Source organism: Grus americana, chromosome 1 (genome assembly GCF_028858705.1).
Source record: "Grus americana isolate bGruAme1 chromosome 1, bGruAme1.mat, whole genome shotgun sequence".
Lineage (NCBI taxonomy): Eukaryota > Metazoa > Chordata > Aves > Gruiformes > Gruidae > Grus > Grus americana.
The window spans coordinates 181590341-181612499 of NC_072852.1; the positions used below are offsets into that span (position 1 = coordinate 181590341).

Here is a 22159-nt window from a genome sequence, read left to right on the forward strand (position 1 = left end):
CCTGCTTGTGTACTGGTGTCTGATATCTTAGGTTGGTAGAAGTGACCCATCCAGATGTCCAGGCATACTTCAGGTGCTTTGAGGTACTTCAGGGACTGGGGTGAGGAAGCGCTTTTTATTATTTCCGATGTTCTTGGCCTCCTGCTGCCTGTGTAAGTTGGCAGTCCACTGCTGACCATGGCTTTCTCATTCGCTTTCAGTCAGGATACACCAACTCCTCCCCAGTAATCCCAGTTTGCTGTTCTCTCCCCTCTTCCTTTTCAATTTGGAGTCCCGTGTGCTGCTGTTTCTTCCCATAGCTTAATGATCAGCCCTCTGTCAGGTTAGTACTGCCCCCTCCTTTTTGGTATGTGAGGCACTGACAGTGCTTATGAGGTGACAGTGGTAGCTTAGTAAGTTTTTCTTTGTCCCTCTTATGTCAGATCATTCAATCCTGCCCTTGCACTCCCCCGTCTCTTTTGCTGCCATGTCCTTTCTTTTGTGCAGTCACTTGATGAATTAGATTGAAAGCTTGATCCAGTGTTTCCCTGCTGGAAAGATCTTGAATTGTTTTAAGTTGAGATCAGAGGTTAATAAAAGAATTAAAAATAACATCAGAACACATAGAGTACCCTTTGAAAATCTGTGTTCAGCGAAAGTACTTACAAAAGCATACTGTATAGTGCAATACGTGTTCTGCGATTAAATGACTTTTACATAATAACTAGTATAAATTGTCTTTTTTTGTGAGTACCTTGAGGTATTGTTCATCTATAAAGATATGTAGTAAAACAGCAATTTTTGAGAGCCGAGTGCTGGTAATACTATACAACTCTGCATGAATTTATGAAGTGAAATTAAAACCATAGTTTAAAGGAAGGAGATGAGATTTTAATGGAATCATTTTTCTGTCAGAAGTATGTCTTCAACTTAGCTGTAGATATAGAAAGTACATGTTAAGTTTAAATCTTACAATAACAAAGATCAAATCAATTATGAAAAATGTTTATCTTATTAAGGTGCTACAGCATAGTGTTCTGAGAGAAACAATCCTTAAAGTAAAAAGAAATATTTAACTGAAAATGTGTGAACTTTTGTTTATAATTTAATGTGGTTGCCAATTTAATTTGTTTTACGACATATTTCAGTGACAGGTGAATCTGGTGCTGCTAGATGGGGAGGTCCAATTCTCTTTCTTGTTTGACACGAGTGTTTACATGGCTGTGCAGTGAACTGGGGCAGGGAACTGGTACAACGGAAAACTAGCTCCTGGCATTCACAATACAGATAAAAGTATACTGGTCAGTATAAAGTAGGAGGAAAAAAGGTGGAATAGCCTCTTTCAGATGCCGTGCCAGCTTCTGCTCAGCTGGGACTGTTGCCAGGAGGTGAGACTCCTGAAACTTATTTCAGTTTAGAGAGGAGATATTGCTGTGTTCGGTGCCGGGTGCTAGGTGACAGCCCACAAATCTAGAACATCTAACCCTGGTGCTCTTGTAGATAGCATATTTTTTTTCCTAATGTCTGACAGTCCAAGTGTTTGGATTTAAAGTGAGATATGCCTAACATGGCTTAGGTATGAAAACAGTCTGTCTTTCTCAGTGTAAAACCTGGGTTTGTGTAGTTTAACCAAAGGACTTTTTAGTTGATGTACACTGAACAGAGTATTTAGCTTATGTTATATAAAATACGCTCTTTGATCCTGACTCTCAAAATAGATGCTGTCTTTCAGCTTTGTCAGAGATTGCTATCTGAACAATAAATGCATTCCATATTTATAAAAAGGTAATGTCTGTAAGACATTGGAAGTTATTTTAAGTGCAATTCCTAAGGTTTGCTTAAAGGGAACTGTAGTCATCAATTCAACCTTGTTTAAGTGTCTGCTCTTGAATTAAAAACCTAACTTGAACGAAGGTGGTTGCTGTATGAGAAACAGAAGACAAAAAAACCTTGAATTGCTCTATGTTCGATCCAGACTTTCAGTCTTTGAAACTCAAGGGCTGGAAACATATGTATTAAATTGAAAGTAAAGATTATGATGAAACAATTTTGACGGTGTAGTGAATTAAAATATAAGTGGGAAAAAGATATTTTTACTTGTAAATAAATAATGATAAATACTAACAGTTTGAAAAAATGCACAGTAAGATCTAAAATTAGCTTGTACCTTGGACTTTCATCTAGAAACAAGTCATTGTCCAACTTTTACAAGCTATTTAGTGAAGCTGAAAGAGTTTTGCTATCAAGCAAAGTAATGAATTGTTCATTAGAACATATACTACATAACATCTATGAGCAGCAGAAGCCACATCTTGGAAGTGTCTCTTTTTATTCAGATTTTACTTAAGAGTATATGTATATGCTTTTATTTAAATTCCAGGGACTTCAGTATGTTTCAAATGCTGTTCTAATTCTTACTGCTTTGCTGATTTAGAGCTAAGGTGTTAAAATTTTCATACTAGTGAATTTTGAGCATGGCTAAAGGCTTAATGTAATACAAAAGTATGATTTACTGCTGTTTATCTGTCTTTCCAAGAAAAAAAAAGAAGAAAGCTTGAGTAACACCCAGCTTTCTTACAAATGCTGAAGCTTAGAACAATTTCTGCTTGTCCAGTAGTGGAGTTGCCTCCAGACTGGTCTTTGCAGGGAGCACTGCATTGGAGGATGAATCGCAACTTGCATGGTCAGTAGAGGAAGTTTTAGAATAGGTCAATAAAGTGGACAGTAACAGATTGCTAAGACCAGCTGGTACTCACCCCAGACTTCTAAGGGAACTGAAGGATGAAACAGCTGAGCTATGAACTGTGCAGTGTAAACTATTATTTGAACCTATGCCAGCATCAGAGGAAAGGAAGCAAGGTGACAAATGTGATGAGAGTTTTTAAAAAGGTTTCTGGGGTTTGAAGATCTATGATTAGCAAAGTTGGTACCATGGTGGACTTATTGTAGATAATCATTAATAGAGGGTAGAATTTGTTAGTTAACAATTTAATAAATTACTGATATACAGGCAAAATCTTCTCCATCTCAGTAATGTTTGAAATCAAGTAGGATTTTGGGAGCTGTTAAAGAAAAGCAAAATAATAATAATAATAAAAGTGTCACTGTACAAGTTCAAGCTGTGCCCACATCCTGCCTATTTGTGTGTTTTTTTTTCATGTCGCTAATAAAAGGTATGGTAGAGGTACAGCAAAAGTGATCAAGATTATTCAAACAAATAAAAGGAAGTCTTTCTTTGTACAATGCATAATTAAGAATGGGAACTCTGTGCTGAAGGACTTCATCAATGTTTAATATTTACTAGGTGTAAAAAGCAATTACACAAATGCATGAAAGAACAATCTGTTGAGGATTATTAAATGAAAAGATTTTACTCTGGAATTGGACAACCTCTGAAAGGCAAATATATGGAGACTTCCAAAGAAGTGTATGCTTGACTTGTTCGTGTACTTTTTCCTATTCATCTTATTGATCCCTGGAAGAGGTTGACTTTTGATCCAACAGGGCATAGTTATTCTTATGAAGAGGTTTCTGGAGGCAGCAGCGTAGTTATGATTCTAACTGCTTTTTTAACTGGATCTTGCACATTCTGTTGACTTGTCCCACTTAATCTGACACGTGCTGGCTCCTTTTCTGTTATTCTCTATCTCCTTTCAGATATTGGACCTAAAAACGTGGAGTTGAACAGTTGTCATTCAATTTCACGGGGTAATAAGTAACAGTACAGTGCTTCTTGAATCAGCTACGCTCACCTCACTTGCAACTGCACTTGGGTCCTGTTATTCTGCTTTTCATAGCTTCTGTCAAGTGATGGATCAGCCTTGTAAGCCCAAGTAGCTAAGCCTTGATGGTAGAAATATATCTTAAAATTGGGAGGTCTGAAAACCACAGAATTATGTGTCTCCTGGAACTAGACTGTACTGCTGGGAACACCAGTATGTTTTGCTTTTCCCTGTTCTGCAAACTCCATTGTAGCAGAAAACTCATCTCTATCTCCCCTTTTTCTGTTCCTCTCCCAGGAAAATTAGAGAAGTTTTAAATCCTTCCAGGAGTTGAACCAGTTGTGGTTAAAACTTTCAGTTCTAGTGTTGGAGCCAAGCAGATGTTCAGACTGTAACTAAGAAAAAGATTCTTCTGATTTATATATGCCATATTTCTAAGAGTATTTTAGATGGTTACTTCTTAAGAAATAGGATTTCAGAGTTGATTTTTTTTTTCCTTCAGAATTTCATCAGCTGCCATTAAAAAATGTGAGAGTTTAATGTCTTTGGTATATGAATGAACTAACATTATTTAGAAACTATTTAGTCAGTATGATAACACTTAGGTTTTCAAAATAAAATGAACGTGATGTTTCTACTTTAAAAAGCTTAGTGATTTAGTTTAACTACTTGGCTAATTTTCCAAAAGCTGTACTCTTTAACTGTAGACTCCTGTGTTCATTGTTATAAAAGAGGAGGAAAAGGCTGAAAGCACAAACACAAGTCCATTTAGTTAATCACTTGCCAGCGTACTAGTTCCTGATACACGATCGGTCTGCCTGTGCTTGTTTTTGCTGTGTCTTCTTGCAAGTAAGGACCTTATATGTCCATCTTAATTACCCGTTGTTTTTTTTTTTAATCTTGGTCCACCTATTCATGCATGATTGTACAGTATTGAATGGGCAGGATGTGTGTGCTGGCTACTGTAAAGATTCTAAGATGAAATGCTTATTTTTATGCATTTAATGTGATGCACACACAGAAAATTAAAGACTACATTAAGTAATATAAAAGGTGCTGTGTACTAAAACCATCTGAAAAGATGTTCCGAATTGTTACTTTTTAAATTTTTTTTATAGAACTGTAAGAAAAAGTATCAGTATATTACACTTATAAATATAATTACTCTTCAACTCATGTACATATTATATATGCTTAAGTTGTTTTCTCATGCAGATTATATAGTTATACAAGTTTAATAGGATGGGTATTTTGTGGTAAATTAAAATAGTGAAAAAATAGGGTGATTCATAGAGAAGCTTATATTGTTTGCCATGCAATAACCTCTCAGAGATAAAATGCCTGATTACATTTCTACCTTTGTGTTATCAATGATGCCAACTCTTATGTACCTTTGAGTAATTATTTGTAATAAAATCCTCTATTTTGAATGAGGATTATCATGATGCATGAGTTTAAATTGTCGTGAAGCATGACTGAGTTGTCACGATATATGCATGAATTGGGCCACTTCAACAGCAGCATTGTCAATATAGGAACATCAGTGCATGTGTGTGTGACTGAGGGAGGTAAGAAGTGACAATCTCTTAAAAACTGCTCAGAAAACAAATATTAAAACTTAATATAGTCACTATTGCAGCAACTACCATTCCAAAGGTATGAGTTACCTATGAATAGAAATTGTCAAAAAGGACAGAGGCGTGAATAAACAGGGACTTGGAATACATTGACACCTTTGCATTATATTTTCTACATATCTGTTGTAATGAATATGAAGAAGTGCCCATACTTTCTAGGAGTTTGCAATCCAATTTGATGTAAAGTAGTGGAAAAGTTTTCAGTTCAAAACTGACAGGTAAAACTGTGAAACGTTATTTATACTCCTACCATAGTTAATAGCTTCATACTGATTTTTTTTATGTTTTAGATATATGTGCATATAGCATAAGATGGAGTGTGACAGCTTTTTCGTAGTACTTGAAACATAGTCTGTACCCCATAGAAGAGCTGCATTAGATTATTAGGAGTGATGAACAGTCCCTGAGGCTAACAGTTGTGTTGATACGACCTTAAAGTTGGTTACTCTGTTTGGAAAGAAGAACGTTTACCAGCTTATCAGCATTCAGGCGTTCCTCCTACTGCTGTGGGCTGTGCCTGGTATCTTCATTTTATCCTTGTTTTTAATAAAAAAAGCAAATAGATGTCTTCAATAATACTGCAGAATGATTTAGATCTAGTTCATAATTTATTTGCTATTTTGAGGCAGATTGTCAGAAATAACTGCTGGTGAACCCTGCACCTCAGTGTGGAATGTGCAAATGGAGCTGATGACACCTGTGTAGCGTCACAGTGTAGGAAACAGGCTTGTTGGTGTCCTTTTTTGGAGACATGCTTTGTCACATGTCATGTTGTGGAGCTGTTAAAACAATCCAAGTCTTCAAAAGCCTGTGTTCTGTCAACCAAAAGACTTGTAATCCTTGTCAGGCCTTTGATTTCAAGACTAACGAGGTCACTCCTGGAGTACTGTGGCCAGCTTGAGGCTCCGCAGTAACAGAGACATGGACATACTGGAGAGAGTCCAATAAAGGGCCACGAAGATGAGGAAGGAACTGGAGCATCTCTCCTATGAGGAAAAGGTGAGAGAGCTGGGACTGTTCAGCCTGGAGAAGAGAAGACTCAGAGGGCTCTTCTCAATTTTATATACATACCTGAAGGGAGGATGCAAAGAAGATGGAGCTAGGCTCTTTTCAGCAGAGCCAGTGACAGGACCAGAGGCAATGGGCACAAACTGAAACACAGGAGATTTTGTCTGCACATTACAAAACACTTTTCTTACTGTGAGGGTTGCTGAGCACTGGCACAGGTTGCCCACAGAGGTTGTGGACTCTTCCTCCATCCTTGGAGATAGTCAAAAGCTGCCTGAAGGTCCCTTCCAACCTCAATTGTTCTGTGATTTCTAACAAGTTATTCCACATTTTTGCTTTGAATAACCAAGAAGTTTTGTAGCATTTGTTATTTAGCTACAACGTCATCTTCTATTAAAGATCTAGTGCTTTGATTCCAGATAACTTTTTGGAGATAAAGAATGCAGCTCTTTCAGTTGAATATCCTACTATATGGTGCACAAGTTATCATTTACTTTTAAGAGTTAGACTTCTAAACAGATGAGGTAGACATAATGAGACTCGATATGGGTACGTCCTTTGAGCCTGTGACCCCAGGCTTGTTCTTTCATTTTTCAGTGAAAACAGACTACAAGATGACTGTTGTCTTAGCTAAGAGGGTAGGAAAGGTGCAAGGTCTTGTATAATTTTCTGTACGCTGTATTACTTAGTGACAAAATAACTCTATTGAGTGTTCTGTAGATTTCTGTGTAATGCAGTTTTCAAGTTTCATCTGAACTAGGAATTCAGACTTTCTAAAATAAATGTTCAGATCTACATCTTCCTTTTGAAGCCTGTATTTCAAGGGTATTTTGTTTTTACTCAGTAGGATGATGTATTTTAGAAGATTTTTTTTTTCTTTAGCATACAGATGCACAGACATGATTTTTCTTACACAAAGATTGTGGGTAGCAGATTATATGAAGACTGGTGTCAGAAATGGAAATGTGGACAGCGATTCGTGAATGTACAAATTATTTCAGTGGCACCTACCAAGAATGTTATTGTTTCACAGATCTGTGGAGTAGCTGTGTAGGATTCAATCCATGTTTTTATGAAATGGTATTCTGTAGGCTTCCAACTGTGATGTTATATTTGTAAAACAGTTCTATCACCACTCCCTTCAGGACTCTGATTTCAGTCAGATCATTGCCACAGGTGGAGGTACAGTTGAATTTGTATATGGATGCGTGTTTGCAGGACGTGGTAAAAGCAATCCTTCCAATAGCTAAAACTTGTTTGAGGTATTTGTCTGTCTGTACACTGGCAACCACATCTGTTAATTTTGGAGTCATGTTAATAAGGATGTAGGATTGTGGAGATAAGAGGAACTGTGAAGGGTGTGAGATGAATTCTCTGTGTTTCAAAGTGCTCTAGCGCTTTGTTTCCCAGCTGGTGAGGGCAGAGCTGTTGGAGCATCAGATGAGGTACTACAGACTAAAAATCACCCAGTTCGGATGCTGGGGCCATGCATATGCCCCCAGTGTGATAGGTGTAACATATAGACCCCATAAAAAGATGTGCAGTTCTTGGTATGTAACGTTCCTCTTTAGGTGTATAATACCTGAAATAAGCCATGTGATTTTGAAAAAGTTAATGGTTTAATATGATGATCCAACTTCTGGAGCCATGAGAGCTGTCTGTGTATTTTGAGATCCCCTGGTTTGATTCTTCTCTCGTTAGCACGACAACGTCTTACATCTATTTCCCTCGATAGTCACCTCCTTTCTGCAGCAGATGCCCACTCTCACTGGGCTGCTTTCTCTTTTTCCAGTGTAAGCAAATGTTTCCCATTTTCTATCTTCTGTATGCTTTCCTCCTTGCTCCAGTGTCCTCCCCAAATAAAAATCTAATTTCTTATTTTCTTTGATTTCTTGTTCATCTAGATACTTAGTTTACCTATTCAGATCTTTCTATTAAATTTTTCTTTTTTTCCCCCCAGTGGACTTTTTCCCTTTTTTCTCATTGGAAATAGATAATAATTTTGTCTCTTGGGGTTTTTTTTGCTCCCTCATAAGTTAATAAGCAAATGAAGTAAAAATTTCTAGAGGCAGTACGAGGTATCAGAGTTTTCATTGGAAAGTGCAACATTTCCAATAGGGAAGACAAGTAATGTGTGTATCCTCTGCTTCTTATTGCTGCCAACTACACAAGGATGTGAACTGAATTCTCCTGAAGAATTATCACGTAAGTTTGCAGTAATGTAGTCTGTTGCATAATTGTCTAACTCTGCATATAATTCCTGCATGAGTTCCTAGAGTAAATATCTTCTATGTATATAGATTTTTCCTTAGGGTTGATATGCCTTAAGTGTTCCTGTAACATTGTGGATAACCCCATCCTGGGTGAAAATTTCAGAGAGAATTAGCCAGTTCATTTGTAGTATTGTTTCTTGATTTGAAAGCTGGCAGTTAAAATAGCACATGTTTAACTTCTGATTTTTTTTGTATGTTTGTGTATCTGTGTGTTATCTCTGTTACAGGACTTGTAATGCATAAATACTGCTTTCTAGTGCTGGAAGAGGCAAACATTTGTATTTTGTCTGTTTCAGCTTCTTTTAGTAACTAGTTCAAGGCTGTCAGGGCAAGTTTAAGTAAATTAGTAAGTTCAGATAATTTCACTTTTTTATTGCGACTGTTGAGAAAATTATTTTGTTTCCTGTAAAATGATGATGCAAAGTTCCAAGGTAGCCATTAAGCATTACTGTATTTTCATTATGATTCAGGTGAGTAAGTCATGAAGATGGCATGGAACCTGTGCTACAGAGATGTCCAGGTCTTCTAGTGGAATTTACAATTCTTGCTTTGATAAGCAACTCAAAACGATGCATTTAAGAATTACTCTTTTCAGCATGTAGCTGACAAGAAATCTGAGATGTCTGTTAAGATGTGTAGCTGCAGGAGAAAACAGTTGCATGATCCTGCGATCCATAGCTCCTGACGTGCCCGTCAGGGCTCAGTAAGGCCTCTTCTTAAAGCATAATCAGAAAAAAAGTGAAGCTTTAGTGGTAACCTCTTTTTTTATCCAGTAGCTCAAATGTCATTCTGTTCCTTTTGAACATGAGATATTGAATTCTCACATTGGTGGTTAAAACCTACTTCTTTGCTTACCACAGATGAGAAAGTAAAAGCGTGTCATTTTTCCTGGGAGAGGAGAATGCTAGCTAACCTTTGTGTTAAATCTGTGCAAAAAGAAATTCAAGGCCAAGTGGTTGTTGTGGGTAGGGTGGGAAGAAAGACAAAAGAGGACAATTGTGGATTCGTAACTCATTTGCTGGGACCCTGGATACCTGTCCTTCTTCCAAGGACTGCTTTATCTCTCAGCTCAGTAATTTCAGTTTTTTAAAATACCGGGGTCTTTTCTGCACTGTGGCATGTCCTCAAGAGGAGGAGCATCATGCTGCCTAGCAGGTGTAGAGTATTAAAAGTGATTTGGGAGATGATTCAGATTTGTGTCTCCACCAACTCAGAAGGAACTAGAATCCAGTTCCTTCAATCCCTGTGTGAGATCTTTAAGTTCTTCTCTCTTTGGTAGTATCCTAGACAACAAAGCTCAAAGACTTGAAGATGTCATTTAGTCTGTGTCCTAATCCTAGGCAAGATTTATTGTGTTTAGAAAAACATTTTTTTAAGAATGACATAGCTCTCAAAGATCGCTTTTAAAATTTACAGAAGGAATTTCAATTTAGGGAAATCCTCCTGATAATTCATGTTACATCTTGTTTTGTCAAGAATCATCAGTGAACGAGAAATTTTAATCCTGTATCTTCTTGACAAGACTTCTTATCTATATCCATCACCTTCTGAAGTCAGTAGCATGTACTTTTATTACAACATATTTTCAACTCTCAAATATTTGAAGCATGCATAACTTAATTTGGAACAATCATGCTGTAAAAGCTTAAAAACTAATTTCATTTCTGAAATAGAATACTAGATAAAAAGTAATAATACACTGGCTGAATAACATTTGACTGCGAAGATTTGTCTGGGGGGGGGGAAAGGAAGAAAATAAAAAAAGGACAACCAGATTGGATGTAAGGAAAGATTTCTGTGGTTTTGGTCTTTTTTATTTGTTTGCATAATAATTGGAATGGTTCCTACTAATACCTTATCAAGCCTATACTGTTATTTTAAGTGAAATTCTTATGACAATGTGTGAATAATGAGAAATAAATGCAGCTTACATAATGAATTTGGGAGATCCTGTTTGTATGAATTATTTTCTGAAAAGAAAGAATAAGCCAAAATTTCCAGCGATGTTAATGTACATTTATAGAATCATTTTGTCTTTGTGGTATTTTATAATACAGAGATTACATCCTTTATTTAAAAATACATTTTTTTTTGAGGAGATAAGGAAAACAGGTGTATGCTCGTTTATGTTCTAAGGTAATGTTAATTTTTTTAATGAGCCAGTGGTCTTTGATAATTTTGGTGCATCTATTTAGACAAAAGCAGTCAAAAAAATACTTACACTTTGGGTTGGTTCTTTAGTGCTCAATGTAGAGACATATTGACATGTCGTTTTTAAGATTTGTTATTGATAAAATCCAGTTCAGAGTGTTAACCTGGCCAGGCTGACTGAAGTATGTTACCTGGTATTTTAAGTATGACTTTCATGACCTGAGACCATTCATACAATTAACATTAGCGTCTTTATTCAGTTTCTATATATTAAAAAAAAAATCTTGTTCTAGAAGACTAACATGCTGACAAATTTGAAGATTACAGATTTTGAGAATACAAGCAATAAATGCAAAACCTCTGTATTTTTTGTCTCTATGTTCTATGATTTGTTCTTTTCTTTGTGAATTGACTATGCTTAATAGCAAACGTATTTTCTGAATTCATTTGTGTTTTCTCTAAATATTAAGAATTAACAATGAGTGTATTTGTGTTTACTTTGGCAGTAAAAAAAGAGGAGGAGGATTTTGAAGAAAAGAAATCCATTAAGAAACGAATCAAAGAATTAAAAGTTTTGGATCCAAAGATTGCACAGAATCTGTGTAAGTAGATTCTGTTTTTATGACAGAATAATGTTGCATAAATGTCTTTCTTATCTGACTGCCTTATAACCATTTTTTGTTTAAAGCGTGTGAGAATATGTGCATATGTGCAGTAATTGGTGTTAAGCCCAAATATGTGAGTTGATACAACTGAAACACCTTTAGAAAGACCCATAAAACAGTTAAAGGTTATCCCTTGTTTAAGACTGAAATTATTCTCTTCTATTTATATTGAAGTACAAGCATATAGCTATATCTAATCATCTATCTATATTTTCAACATATTCATCAAGGAATACTGCTTGACCATCCCGCCCCCCAACTCCCCCACCCTGGCAAAAAAGACAATAACAATAATAACAATAATAATAATGCAATGCTCAGTATTATGCAATAGTATGCAAATAAAGATGATAAAGTTTTGGCAGCGAGGAGTGGTATAAAGAATAGGTTCCTAAATGCTGGCAGAGATAAAATAGGAAATGATTGGATTATGGTGAACAAATAAACAGTTTTTTATAAGAGTATTTTTGGGTTTTAACTGTTTATGTGGTTTTGGTTTCTCATGGTGCTTTTTAATGAGAAAAAAGTGTTACTTCAGCACAAAATACTATAACAGCAATGATTATCATGCGTAGTGGACTTTTCACTGGCTGCTTATGGAGGTCTTCTGTGATGCTGGATGTTGTGCATAACAAATGGATGGAAAAGGCTGGAATTCTAGGAGCACAGGAATTAAATATGTTTAAAATTGTTATCGCTTATCTACATTACTTTGCATAATGTTTGTTAACCTGTAGGTGCTATAGCCTGTTTAACTGGTGTTTTGTAAGTAGAAGAAAGATTGTTGTTATTTTGCTTTCTTCATTATGTGTTGAATCTCCGTTTTAGCAATTTTCCTTGGCTCTTTCCGAGTGCCTTATGAGGAAATCAAAATGATGATATTGGAAGTAGATGAAACACAGCTGTCAGAGTCCATGATTCAGGTAAGGAAATTGACACTTTAAATCCCAATATTTCAGGGTAAGTTTCTCATAAAATAGAAACTTGTAGCTAAAAAGCCTCTTAAAATAAACTTTTGGCTAGTAAATCACTGCAAGAATCTCTTTTTTTTTTTCTTTCTGTGAGCTGTAGGTTTTTTTATATTTGTAAATGTCATGGTTTAACCCCAGCCAGCAGCTAAGCACCACACAGCTGCTTGCTCACTCCCCGTTGGTGGGATGGGGGCAGAACTGAGTAAAATGAGAAAACTTGTGGGTTGAGATAAAGACAGTTTAATAGGTAAAGCAAAAGGTGCGCGCTCAAGCAAAACAAGACAGGGAATTCATTCACCACTTCCCATGGGCAGGCAGGTGTTCAGCCATCTCCAGGAAAGCAGGGCTCCATCACACGTAAAGGTTACTTGGGAAGACAAACACCATCACTTCGAATGTCCTCCACTACTTCTTTTTTCCCCAGCTTTATATGCTAAGCATGATGTCATATGAGATTTTTCTTTGGTATATATTCAAACAGGATATGATATTCTGTTTCTTCCCTCGTTACTATTTTTTTCTTTAATTTGTTTCTATCTCTGTCTCATCTGTACAAATGTGTTATTCCGATCAAAAACTAGATGGAAAAGGGTTTGGGGTTTTGTGCTGTTTTTTTAGCCCCTGTCCTTTCAGAGCTGATACAATCTGGTATCTTGCCTTAGGGCATCCACAGTGACCACTTTTCTTCCCTACAGTTTTTGAATAGTGTTTTCTCTTTCTCTATTATTTTATTCAAAGTACAAAATGAGTATGATTCTGGGTGGAGACAAACTGTGGAAGTTCCTCATGTTCTTCTATGCACAGTGTTATTTAAGGGTTTATAAGTTAAAGAACTTCATAAAATAATTTAAATACAAATACTTCATTATAGAACCATGGGAAAAATAATTTGGAAAGGATATCTGGAGGTCATTTGATCCAAGCCCCTGCTCAAAGCCAGGTCAGCTAGAGCAGGTTGCTCAGGGCCTTTTCCCATTAAATTTTTAATAGCTCCAAGGCTGGAGACTCCATAGCCTTTCTGGACACCTTTTCCAGTGTTGAACCACCCTTGTGGTAAAAAACCTTTTCTTGTTTATCTAACTGGAATTTTTGGTGTTGTAACTTGTGACCTTCTGCTGCATGCCTCCAAGAGGAACCTGATTGCATCTTCTCTGTACCCTCCAGTTGGGTAACGGAAGCCCACATTAAGTTCCCCTGAGCTTTGTTTTCTTACAATTCAATAAACCCACTTCTCTCAACTTTTCCTTGCCTGTCGTGTGCCATGTTCCCCAGTCATCTTGATGGGTATCCGTTAGATTTGCAAAGATACGTCTTTCAACCAAGATTGTCTTAGGACTCCTACATACTGTGATGAACTTCAAATTATTGCTATTATGGCTCATAAATGTCATAATTATTATCAATCTACTTGTAATGTGGCATAGATTTCAATTACAGAAGATTTAGATCTCTACAGCATACCTGAAAGTGTGTTAGAGACATGGGTACCAGTCCCTACTGAAATATCCAAGAAAGATAAAGTTAGATTTTTCTAGAAACATATGCTTTTTGCAGGAATGTTTATTAGGGAAGACATAAATACAGGTGATGGAGTCATAAAATGAGTTGTAACATTAAGGCTCTTTGAGATTCAAATGTGTGACTGATATTGCAACATGTAGCAATTTGTATTCAAAGGTCAAAACAAGGCAAATTTATACTTGTGTGCTTTGCTTGCAAAATAGATTTCTGCTATACTGGAATGTCAAAATAAGGTCCTGCTGAGGAGGCTGTACTATGTTCAGCGTGCTCTTTTTCTTCCCACATGCAGTTTGGACCTCACTTTTTGTCACCTTGATTCCAAAGGTCTTTAAACTCTGAGCTATTTGGACTTCTCTTTCCTTTAAAAGGAGCTTGTCTACTGATGGATTTGAAGAATGAGATGTTTCTCTTAAGAAATATTTGAAGGAAGAAACATGAGCCATCATCTCCAGTGACAATATATATAATTATGGTATAATTCTGTTTATTTTGTTCGATGATGCAGTTAATATTGGCACAGAAACTATTACTTTAAGGTTATTAGGATGAACAGAGCAGTTTACACCTCTAAGCTTTTTATTGTAGATGCACTTACATCACTTTTTCAAGGTTGTTTTCATGCTCAAAAGAAGCATGATCTGTATCTTTATTTTATTTTATTTGGAATAATCATAGAAATTCTCTGAAATAGGATGAAAAGCTTAGAGATGGAATATGCTAAGCTGTTACGTTCAGCTTGAACTCTGTCTCAGGTAGTCCATACTTGCTCTGAGACTCTCACTCATGCTGTTTGACCTTAGCGCTGTTTTTCAATGGTGAAAATTTAACTTACTAACTAAATTATGTCCTCAACAATATCATGAAGCAACCTGTATATACTAAATAAATATCATATATCAAAATTATGAAAAACTGGCATCTTGGTAATTTGTACTTATTATTTAAAGAAGGCAAAAAATTTTTCACATCAAAGCTCTGAGGAGAAAGATCATCAAACCGTTAAGAGATAGTTAATTAATGGCATACTTTTCTGTGAACGTGGTAAATATTCCATCGGTTGCGATAAGCTAAGAAGAAAAACTTTACTTTCCTTGAGAATTATTCTTTTTTTCTTTTTAATTTCTTCTGTGGACTGTTATTTCCATTTCAATGGTATGTACCTTGGGATAAAGAATACCTACTTTTCTGTATATTTAAAACAGCTAACAACCTAGCCCCACTTTATTCTCTATACAATAGGCATGGTTAACAATAATAGGAGATACTTTTTGTCATTATGCTGATAATCTTGTAGCTCTTTTAATTGGTATTAACAGCAGAGTATATTGAAAGTCAGGGTATCCAGTAATGTCTCTATATAGTTCTTGGCATCAGAATTGAGTCTAAAGTATTTTTGAGTCTTTTTGTGTTTGCTTTTGGAGGGGAAGAAACAATTTTATTTAAAAAAAGGATAAGGGAAGTTGAAGAGCCAAACGTGAGGTGAGGAATAATGTCCTACAAGAGGACAGTGATGTTAGCGGCTGCTGTGATTGAATGAAAATCAGTGTAGTAGAATACAAGTGATAATGCTCATAGTATAGTGTATGAACACAGTCATACATATAACAAGGCATACTGTTAGAGGATGGCAGGTCACACATATTGTTGGTTTTGGTTTCTTTGGTTGGTTGGGTTTTTTTAAGCATATAAATGATTCAAGAGTGTAGACTGAATTTTTTGCAAAGTGATGAAACACTTGCAGGCCTAAATCAAATGGAAAAAATAATAGAACTTAGGCTCCAAATTTACTTTGCAAGTTTGGATGTAATAATTTTTATCAAATGGTTTAATCCAGGTATCTTGTTTCTGGGTAAAACAACCCTGTAATAACTTTGAAAAGGGAACCATCTGAGTTTAAACTCAAAAGCACTTAAGATACCTATCTTCCTTTGGATGCGGTAGAATAATGTGTCTCATGGCTTTAAAAATTTGGTATACACCTTCACATATGCTTATGCTACTAAATAAATTTAACTATCCAGCTGTATGTCTCTATTTCTGCCTTTAAAAACCTTCACAGGTATGGGCTATGGTCGTGCTATGAAAATGTAATCCGGTGTATTTAATGATTCTGAGAAGAGCAAAAGCATGCATAGGTTTGCAAGCATATGGCTATTTTATTTATTTATATAAGATACCTTAGATATTATAGGACTGCTTTTTAGAAATTTCTTGCCTTCATAATTTTTTTTTTTCCTAGCTTTAAATATTGTTCAGTGTATCCTAATGTCACAGTTTCTGAAGCTGGAAAACTGTCCTTAATCCTACACTTATTATGCTTAAGAGCGAAAATGTATCCTCTCTCTTTCTTTCTCTCTCTCTCTCTTTCTCTCTCTTTCTCAGGTTAGAAATTTAGTTCTGAAAGACGTAAAAATTCCAAAAGACATGTTGTAATCCAAATTATTATTGGAATAATTATTGGAATGTTTCTTGTGACTTAGTCAAAATTCTTTCTCCTGCTTATTTTCTGTTTGATATTCAAAATGTGTTTCATCTCTGGCAGTTCAAAAGCTTTATCTGAACACCATAAAGCTGCTTTGATATCAGCTGCTCCTTCAGCTTTTCTTTTTTTCTGATGCTCAGTGTTGAAAACATTCATACAACACTTGACTGTTTCTCTTTTTTGAAAGTTTTGTGGCCAGTTTTTCTACATGTGAAAATTATTTTAGCATCAAACAATAACATTTTAATCTCAATAAGGATTAAGGAATTGTGGTATATTTATAGCTGATTATATGCATGTTGTATATCAAGACAAGAAATAGGTGGGTTATGAATTTGTAATTTAAAATGTTTCTTTTTACACTTTGTGCCCTTTCACTTTTGCTCAATGTTGCTGATTTAGTGCTGGACATCTTCATCCATAATTGATGTAGCCTTTGTAACAAAAATGTTTTCCAAATGTAATAATAGTAAGGATATGTATAACTACTGTTGTAAATTCTTCATGCTGAAAGTCAGTCTGACCATGTCCGAATCAATTTCCATAAAATTTAAGTTTACGTTATTATTTTAAGCATCATCATTCATGCATTTTTAATAGTTCTCTTTTTTTACCAAAATATTTGAGCATGGACACTCTGTTGAAGCAGTCTACTCTTTAACTATCATTTACTCTTCCTTTGGTTCATTTAGACTTTTGCTTGTAAATCTAGCTTTTCTTATTTGCTGACTTAATTTCTTGATAAACTATTTGATCCTTACTTTAGATATGAGAAAATATTGCAAAATAAATTACTTATTGTAGTCCTTAGAATCAAAGTAGGGTTTCAGGTCTTAAAATAGTAACTAATTTTACACTAAAACAAAACAGTGATAAACGACTGTCAAGGTCTTTTTATCCATTAGAAAAAAAGGTTTGATAAATCCTAAACTAACATAAAATTACAGTTGTTACAAAAGCTGAGAGATTGAGTTATAAAAAATTAAAAGAGGTAGTATTAAACAAAATATTCAAGCTGCTTTTAAAAAAACTTTAACACTTTGGATATATCTGGTCTTTAGTTACAAATCTAGTATTTTCTCTCTTTAACAAGAGGAGTATCTATACTGTGATCCAAGGGTGCTATTGCAACTCGAATAAATACCCAGGGCTAGCTTTGAACTGGCTAATACAGGTTCTGAAGATCATATAGAGCCACTAAGTTGACTACCAGTTTAGGGATATTTTTGGGGTACTCGTTAACGAGTTGAATACTTTCTTCTTAAATTAGGGAAGTATGTTAAGCAAAGCATAGCTATGACTTTATATCTCTCTGGCCTCAGAAAGATACTTTGTATATCCTAACTGGCTGAATTTCCTGTAGAAGAAGAAATTAGGATCTTTTGTGGATAAAATTAGGGTGGGGTTTTTTTTAAGACTTTCAGATGGAGATCCTGTTCACTAACTGAAAGAAATTCTTTTTTTTGTTGATTTTATATCACCAAAGCTATTTACTTGCTGAGTAATAAACCAGATTTTGACTTGACCGAAATGTCTGCCTTTTCCATCGAGTAATGTGGGAATGCTGGAGTTAGTCTTTCTGGTCTTTTCTTGAAATATAGTAGTAGGTAGTGGGATAGCTGTGTTTGCTAGACTGAATCAGTGTTAGAAGGATCGAATCTTTATTTCAGTTCAGAAGAGTGATCTTACCAGTAGACCAGGGAGTGTTTTAAGAAAGAACACAATCTCTCTCTTGTTTTCCTACTATGATGGAAGCTTAGCCATTGTGTAACCAGGGACACAAGAGTCATAAGCTGAGAAAGAAAGCAGACTAGAAGGACTCTTGACTATTGCCTAGTAGTTATAGTCATCTTGGGAAGGGACAGAACTGAGCTACTGACTCAAATTATATACCATAATTAAATGTTTTAGAAGCTCGCTACTTCTAGAACCTCAGAGTAGCCATTTTTAGTCAACTTAGCTGATTGTAATTAGAGTGGGATTCAGGTGCCTAAATGTAAGTGTCTATATATAAACAAAAGTGTCTCAGTGTTCAGGAAGCTCCAGGAAGTCTGAGGATTCTTCAGATGGTCAGATGAAGGTGACATGTTTAGATTCCCTTACCTATGTTCACAAGACATTCACTTGTGTAAGTGTCCAAGCTCCCCATATGGACTCCTGAATTCACCTGAAGCTGAGTCCCGCTTCTGAATTCCTACTTCTGGCAAGTTTTCAGTCTAAGTAGTGTGTAACGGGTTTAAGCTTTTGTTTTGAAATGCTAGAAAATAAATTATCCATTTTCAAAATATTTTTTGTCTAACATTAATAATTCTTGCCATCCTTTAGGTAGATGTGTTACACTTGAAATTCTTGTTCTGTTTGCTTCTTAGTGTTCTGTTTGCATAATGCCTATCAAGCATATTCTTTCTTTAAAAACAGTGTTTAAAAAAGACTACAGAAGTGTTTGTGGAATCAGCGAAAGATGCTAGCGAGCAGTATTGAGTCACTTTCTTTTTACACTCTCAGATTATTTTGTGTGTTGCCTATTTATGTTCTGCTGTCTTCAGGGAGGAGACTTCTTTGGAGTGTGTGGTAATGATGCATATGTAATACCATTTGCCTACAATAATACAAACAACATAGAATCTGAGGTTTTTAAGCCTATTTTGTTTTTCTTGATAGAATTTAATAAAACATCTTCCTGAACAAGAACAATTGAATGCATTATCCAAGTTCAAGAGCGAGTATAATAATTTGTCTGAGCCGGAGCAGTTTGGAGTTGTGGTGAGTTCTGTTTTGTTATCACTTTTTTTTTTTTTTTGGTCCTTTCCTGAAATATAGTTTTAATATAGTGTTATAGAAATAATACCAGCTGCTTCTTCCCAAATGTGAAGTGGTTCCAGACTGTGAGAAGAGTATGAGTGCTGCCTTTTAATCAGACTTTTAGTGGACATATCCATGGTTGTGGAAGGCCTGATTGTTGGAATATTGCTGTTGGAATGATTTGGGATTCTCTTTCTTTAAAAAACGCTAATTTAGTTTACAAAAATTAAAAAAAAAACCAAAAATCAGTGGTATTTTCTATGGCAAAGTTTTACTGGGAGATACAGAGCTATTTTTGAATTTCCATAGCTCAGATAGTTTGATTTTACTTTTGTTTACTTTTTGTTTGCCGAATCTTAACTTTTTCAGTGAAGTTGTCTACACTTGTGTTTTTCTTTCTATTCTCCATGTAAATGAGAAGAAAATACTGTAGTTATCACAACGTTAGCCTATTCTGCCTCCTTCCTTCTGTGTTATATAGTGTGTTCAGTCGGGAGTACTTGTAGTCACTTTTTCCATTCCCAGCAGGAAGATACGTTTAGAATATCTCCCAGGTTGAATTAACATAGGAAGACTGGAACAGAGAAAAGAAAGTGCTGCTAGTTCAATGCTGACAGTTGATGCTTTTTGTGGAAATACCATTTGGATATAATTTATATAATTTCTATATAGCTCATAATTCATAATTGTTAATAACTTCATCCAGGCAAATATGGAATAAGGCTATTTCTTTTCCTGGGTGCATATGTGTGTTTGATTTTTCTTGTCCACTCCAAGTGTTTCAAGCTAAGATGATCATTGTTAGCTTCATCTGGGAGGATTTCCCTGGGAGGGAATAATTCTTTTTAGTTGTATCTGTGGGCTTCAGGAAAAGTAGTATCATGTCTTTGTAACAGTAGGTACTTTCTGTGTGGATATCAAATAAATGTACTTAAATATTGGAACAGCTGGAGTACAGGTATGGGATACAAGAGCAGCGATCACTATTCTGAGTCAACTGAAGAACGTTGGTATGGTCAGGAAACACCACTAAATTGAATTGGTGCCAGTTACAGATGTGACATAGGCAAAGTTCTTTGAGTACAGGTACTTGTAAAACAAAACTAGATCTGAAGTGGTGCTTTTGCTGAAAGCTGTTGCCGCTGTTAATTTTCAATCCATCTTTAACAAGAGTAACAGCCATTATACATCTGATGTAATGCTGGTTTCTGTATTCTTGGAAGTCTTCTAACTACATTCTGGGAACAAGAAAAAAAAGAGGAACACCACTACTGTTTTTAACACTGTTACTTATTTTTCCAAGATTTTCATATACAGTTTTCTGTTCGAAGCCAAATTATTGATTTCTCTTGGTCCAAATTTCTTAGTTACAAAAGCTATTAAATCTTTTGCTATTTATTTCTTGTTCAGGTTTTATCAGACATTCAAAGGATATATTTATAGTTCATTCCAATCTTAACGTTACTTTATTTGATTAAATTATCCCCACTTATCTCAAAAGGTCATTGAATATGTCTCTGCGATCCTTTAAAAGAAATACCCTCCCTCAACAAAAAAAAATCCAGTCAAAACATACTTTGCTGTTTTATAAGATGTGAAACTAATGCCTTCAGCACCTTTGTTGCTTACAAACAACACAAAAGGTCTAAAGTCAGAGAAATTACTACCTTTTCACTTGTTTGTTATAATATTTGCTTATGCAATTCAGAAAATAGCAGTTGTTTCACAAAGGTAGGTTCACAATGGTAAGTTTTAGGTTTGTTTTCAGCCTAGTTAATATTACAGAGGTTTAGAAAGAGAGAAATAGGTTAACAGTTAAATGTACTATGACTAACAGAATTTAACCTTTTGGTGGTGAGAATTGGAAGGAGGCTGTGATAATGATTATTATGTTTGAATCAGTTGTCCAAGTGAAACTGTTGGTTTAAATTTGTAATTTTATAAATGAGAGTTCCTACATTTACTTACTCAGTTGTGGTAATCCACGTAAAGTTAAGATGCATCAGTATATTAATGTCTCTTTAAAATAATAAGCAAAACCACAACCAGAAAAAGCCCAAACCACTGAAGAATCACTTTAATAATTTTTAAAAATAATTTAGATTGACTTAAATTGTACCTTCTGACTTGTCAAATTCTCTTTAGATTTTCCATGGTTCTAGGCTTTGAAAATTTTTATTTTCTCACTTGCATATTATTTCTTTCTTGATCATGGGCTAATACTGCACCTGATATACAGTAGATGCTAATTGGGCATCCTTGGAATATATAGCCAGATCTATGGTATAGGAGGCTTCTTATCTGATATAAGAATTGGGTCCTTCCTCTTACTTTCATCTTCCCCCCACAAATTTCTTCAAATCCTGTAGGGTGAAACAGCTATGTTAGATTCTCCAAACTTCTTTCTTGTCTCAGAATAAGTCTTCATCTTAAATGCCAGTAAAGAATCTGATGAAACTAGAAATAGGATGTACTAGGTTTAGTCTGGAGTCACATGTTCAAAATTTAAGTAATATATTGTAATACATACATTTCCTAAGAATGTGTTTCTTCATAGGCACGTATCTCAATCAGTATGTAAGATGGGTGATGTCCTAGGAATGCAGTTTCTTTATATAATGAATAAAAACTGTTGGTAGAGTTCCTGGGTCATTTGGTCTAGAAGTGGAAGTGGTTGGAGAGGAGTTGATAAAGAACTGAAGTGGGGAGGAAAAAATGGTTAGGAGGAGTGAGTATGATAAAGAAAACAAAACAATCTCTCGCTTTTTTATCTCTAGCATAGTCTTTTAGTATAAATCTGGCTGATCCAGATGTTTAGATGACACTGTGATAAGCAATACAGGAAAAGAAGAGAAAGCTAGTAATGGAATATTTTACAAAGACTTTCTCGAGCTCCATTTCCTGTTTTGGATTTTTTTTTTTCTTGTGCTATTTGGTGCCACAAATGA

At 35.3% G+C, this 22159-nt stretch overlaps 1 protein-coding gene across 2 annotated transcripts in view; it reads left to right on the forward strand.

The window, feature by feature from the left end:
• The window catches only part of DIAPH3 (diaphanous related formin 3), a 256877-nt gene that overhangs the window by 102719 nt on the left and 131999 nt on the right, over positions 1–22159 (forward strand). For both annotated transcript variants that reach the window (XM_054812840.1, XM_054812841.1), the window contains 3 exons: positions 11277–11372; positions 12264–12358; positions 19071–19172. In XM_054812840.1, the coding sequence (XP_054668815.1) occupies positions 11277–11372; positions 12264–12358; positions 19071–19172 (293 nt within the window). The remainder of the gene's footprint in view (positions 1–11276; positions 11373–12263; positions 12359–19070; positions 19173–22159) is intronic.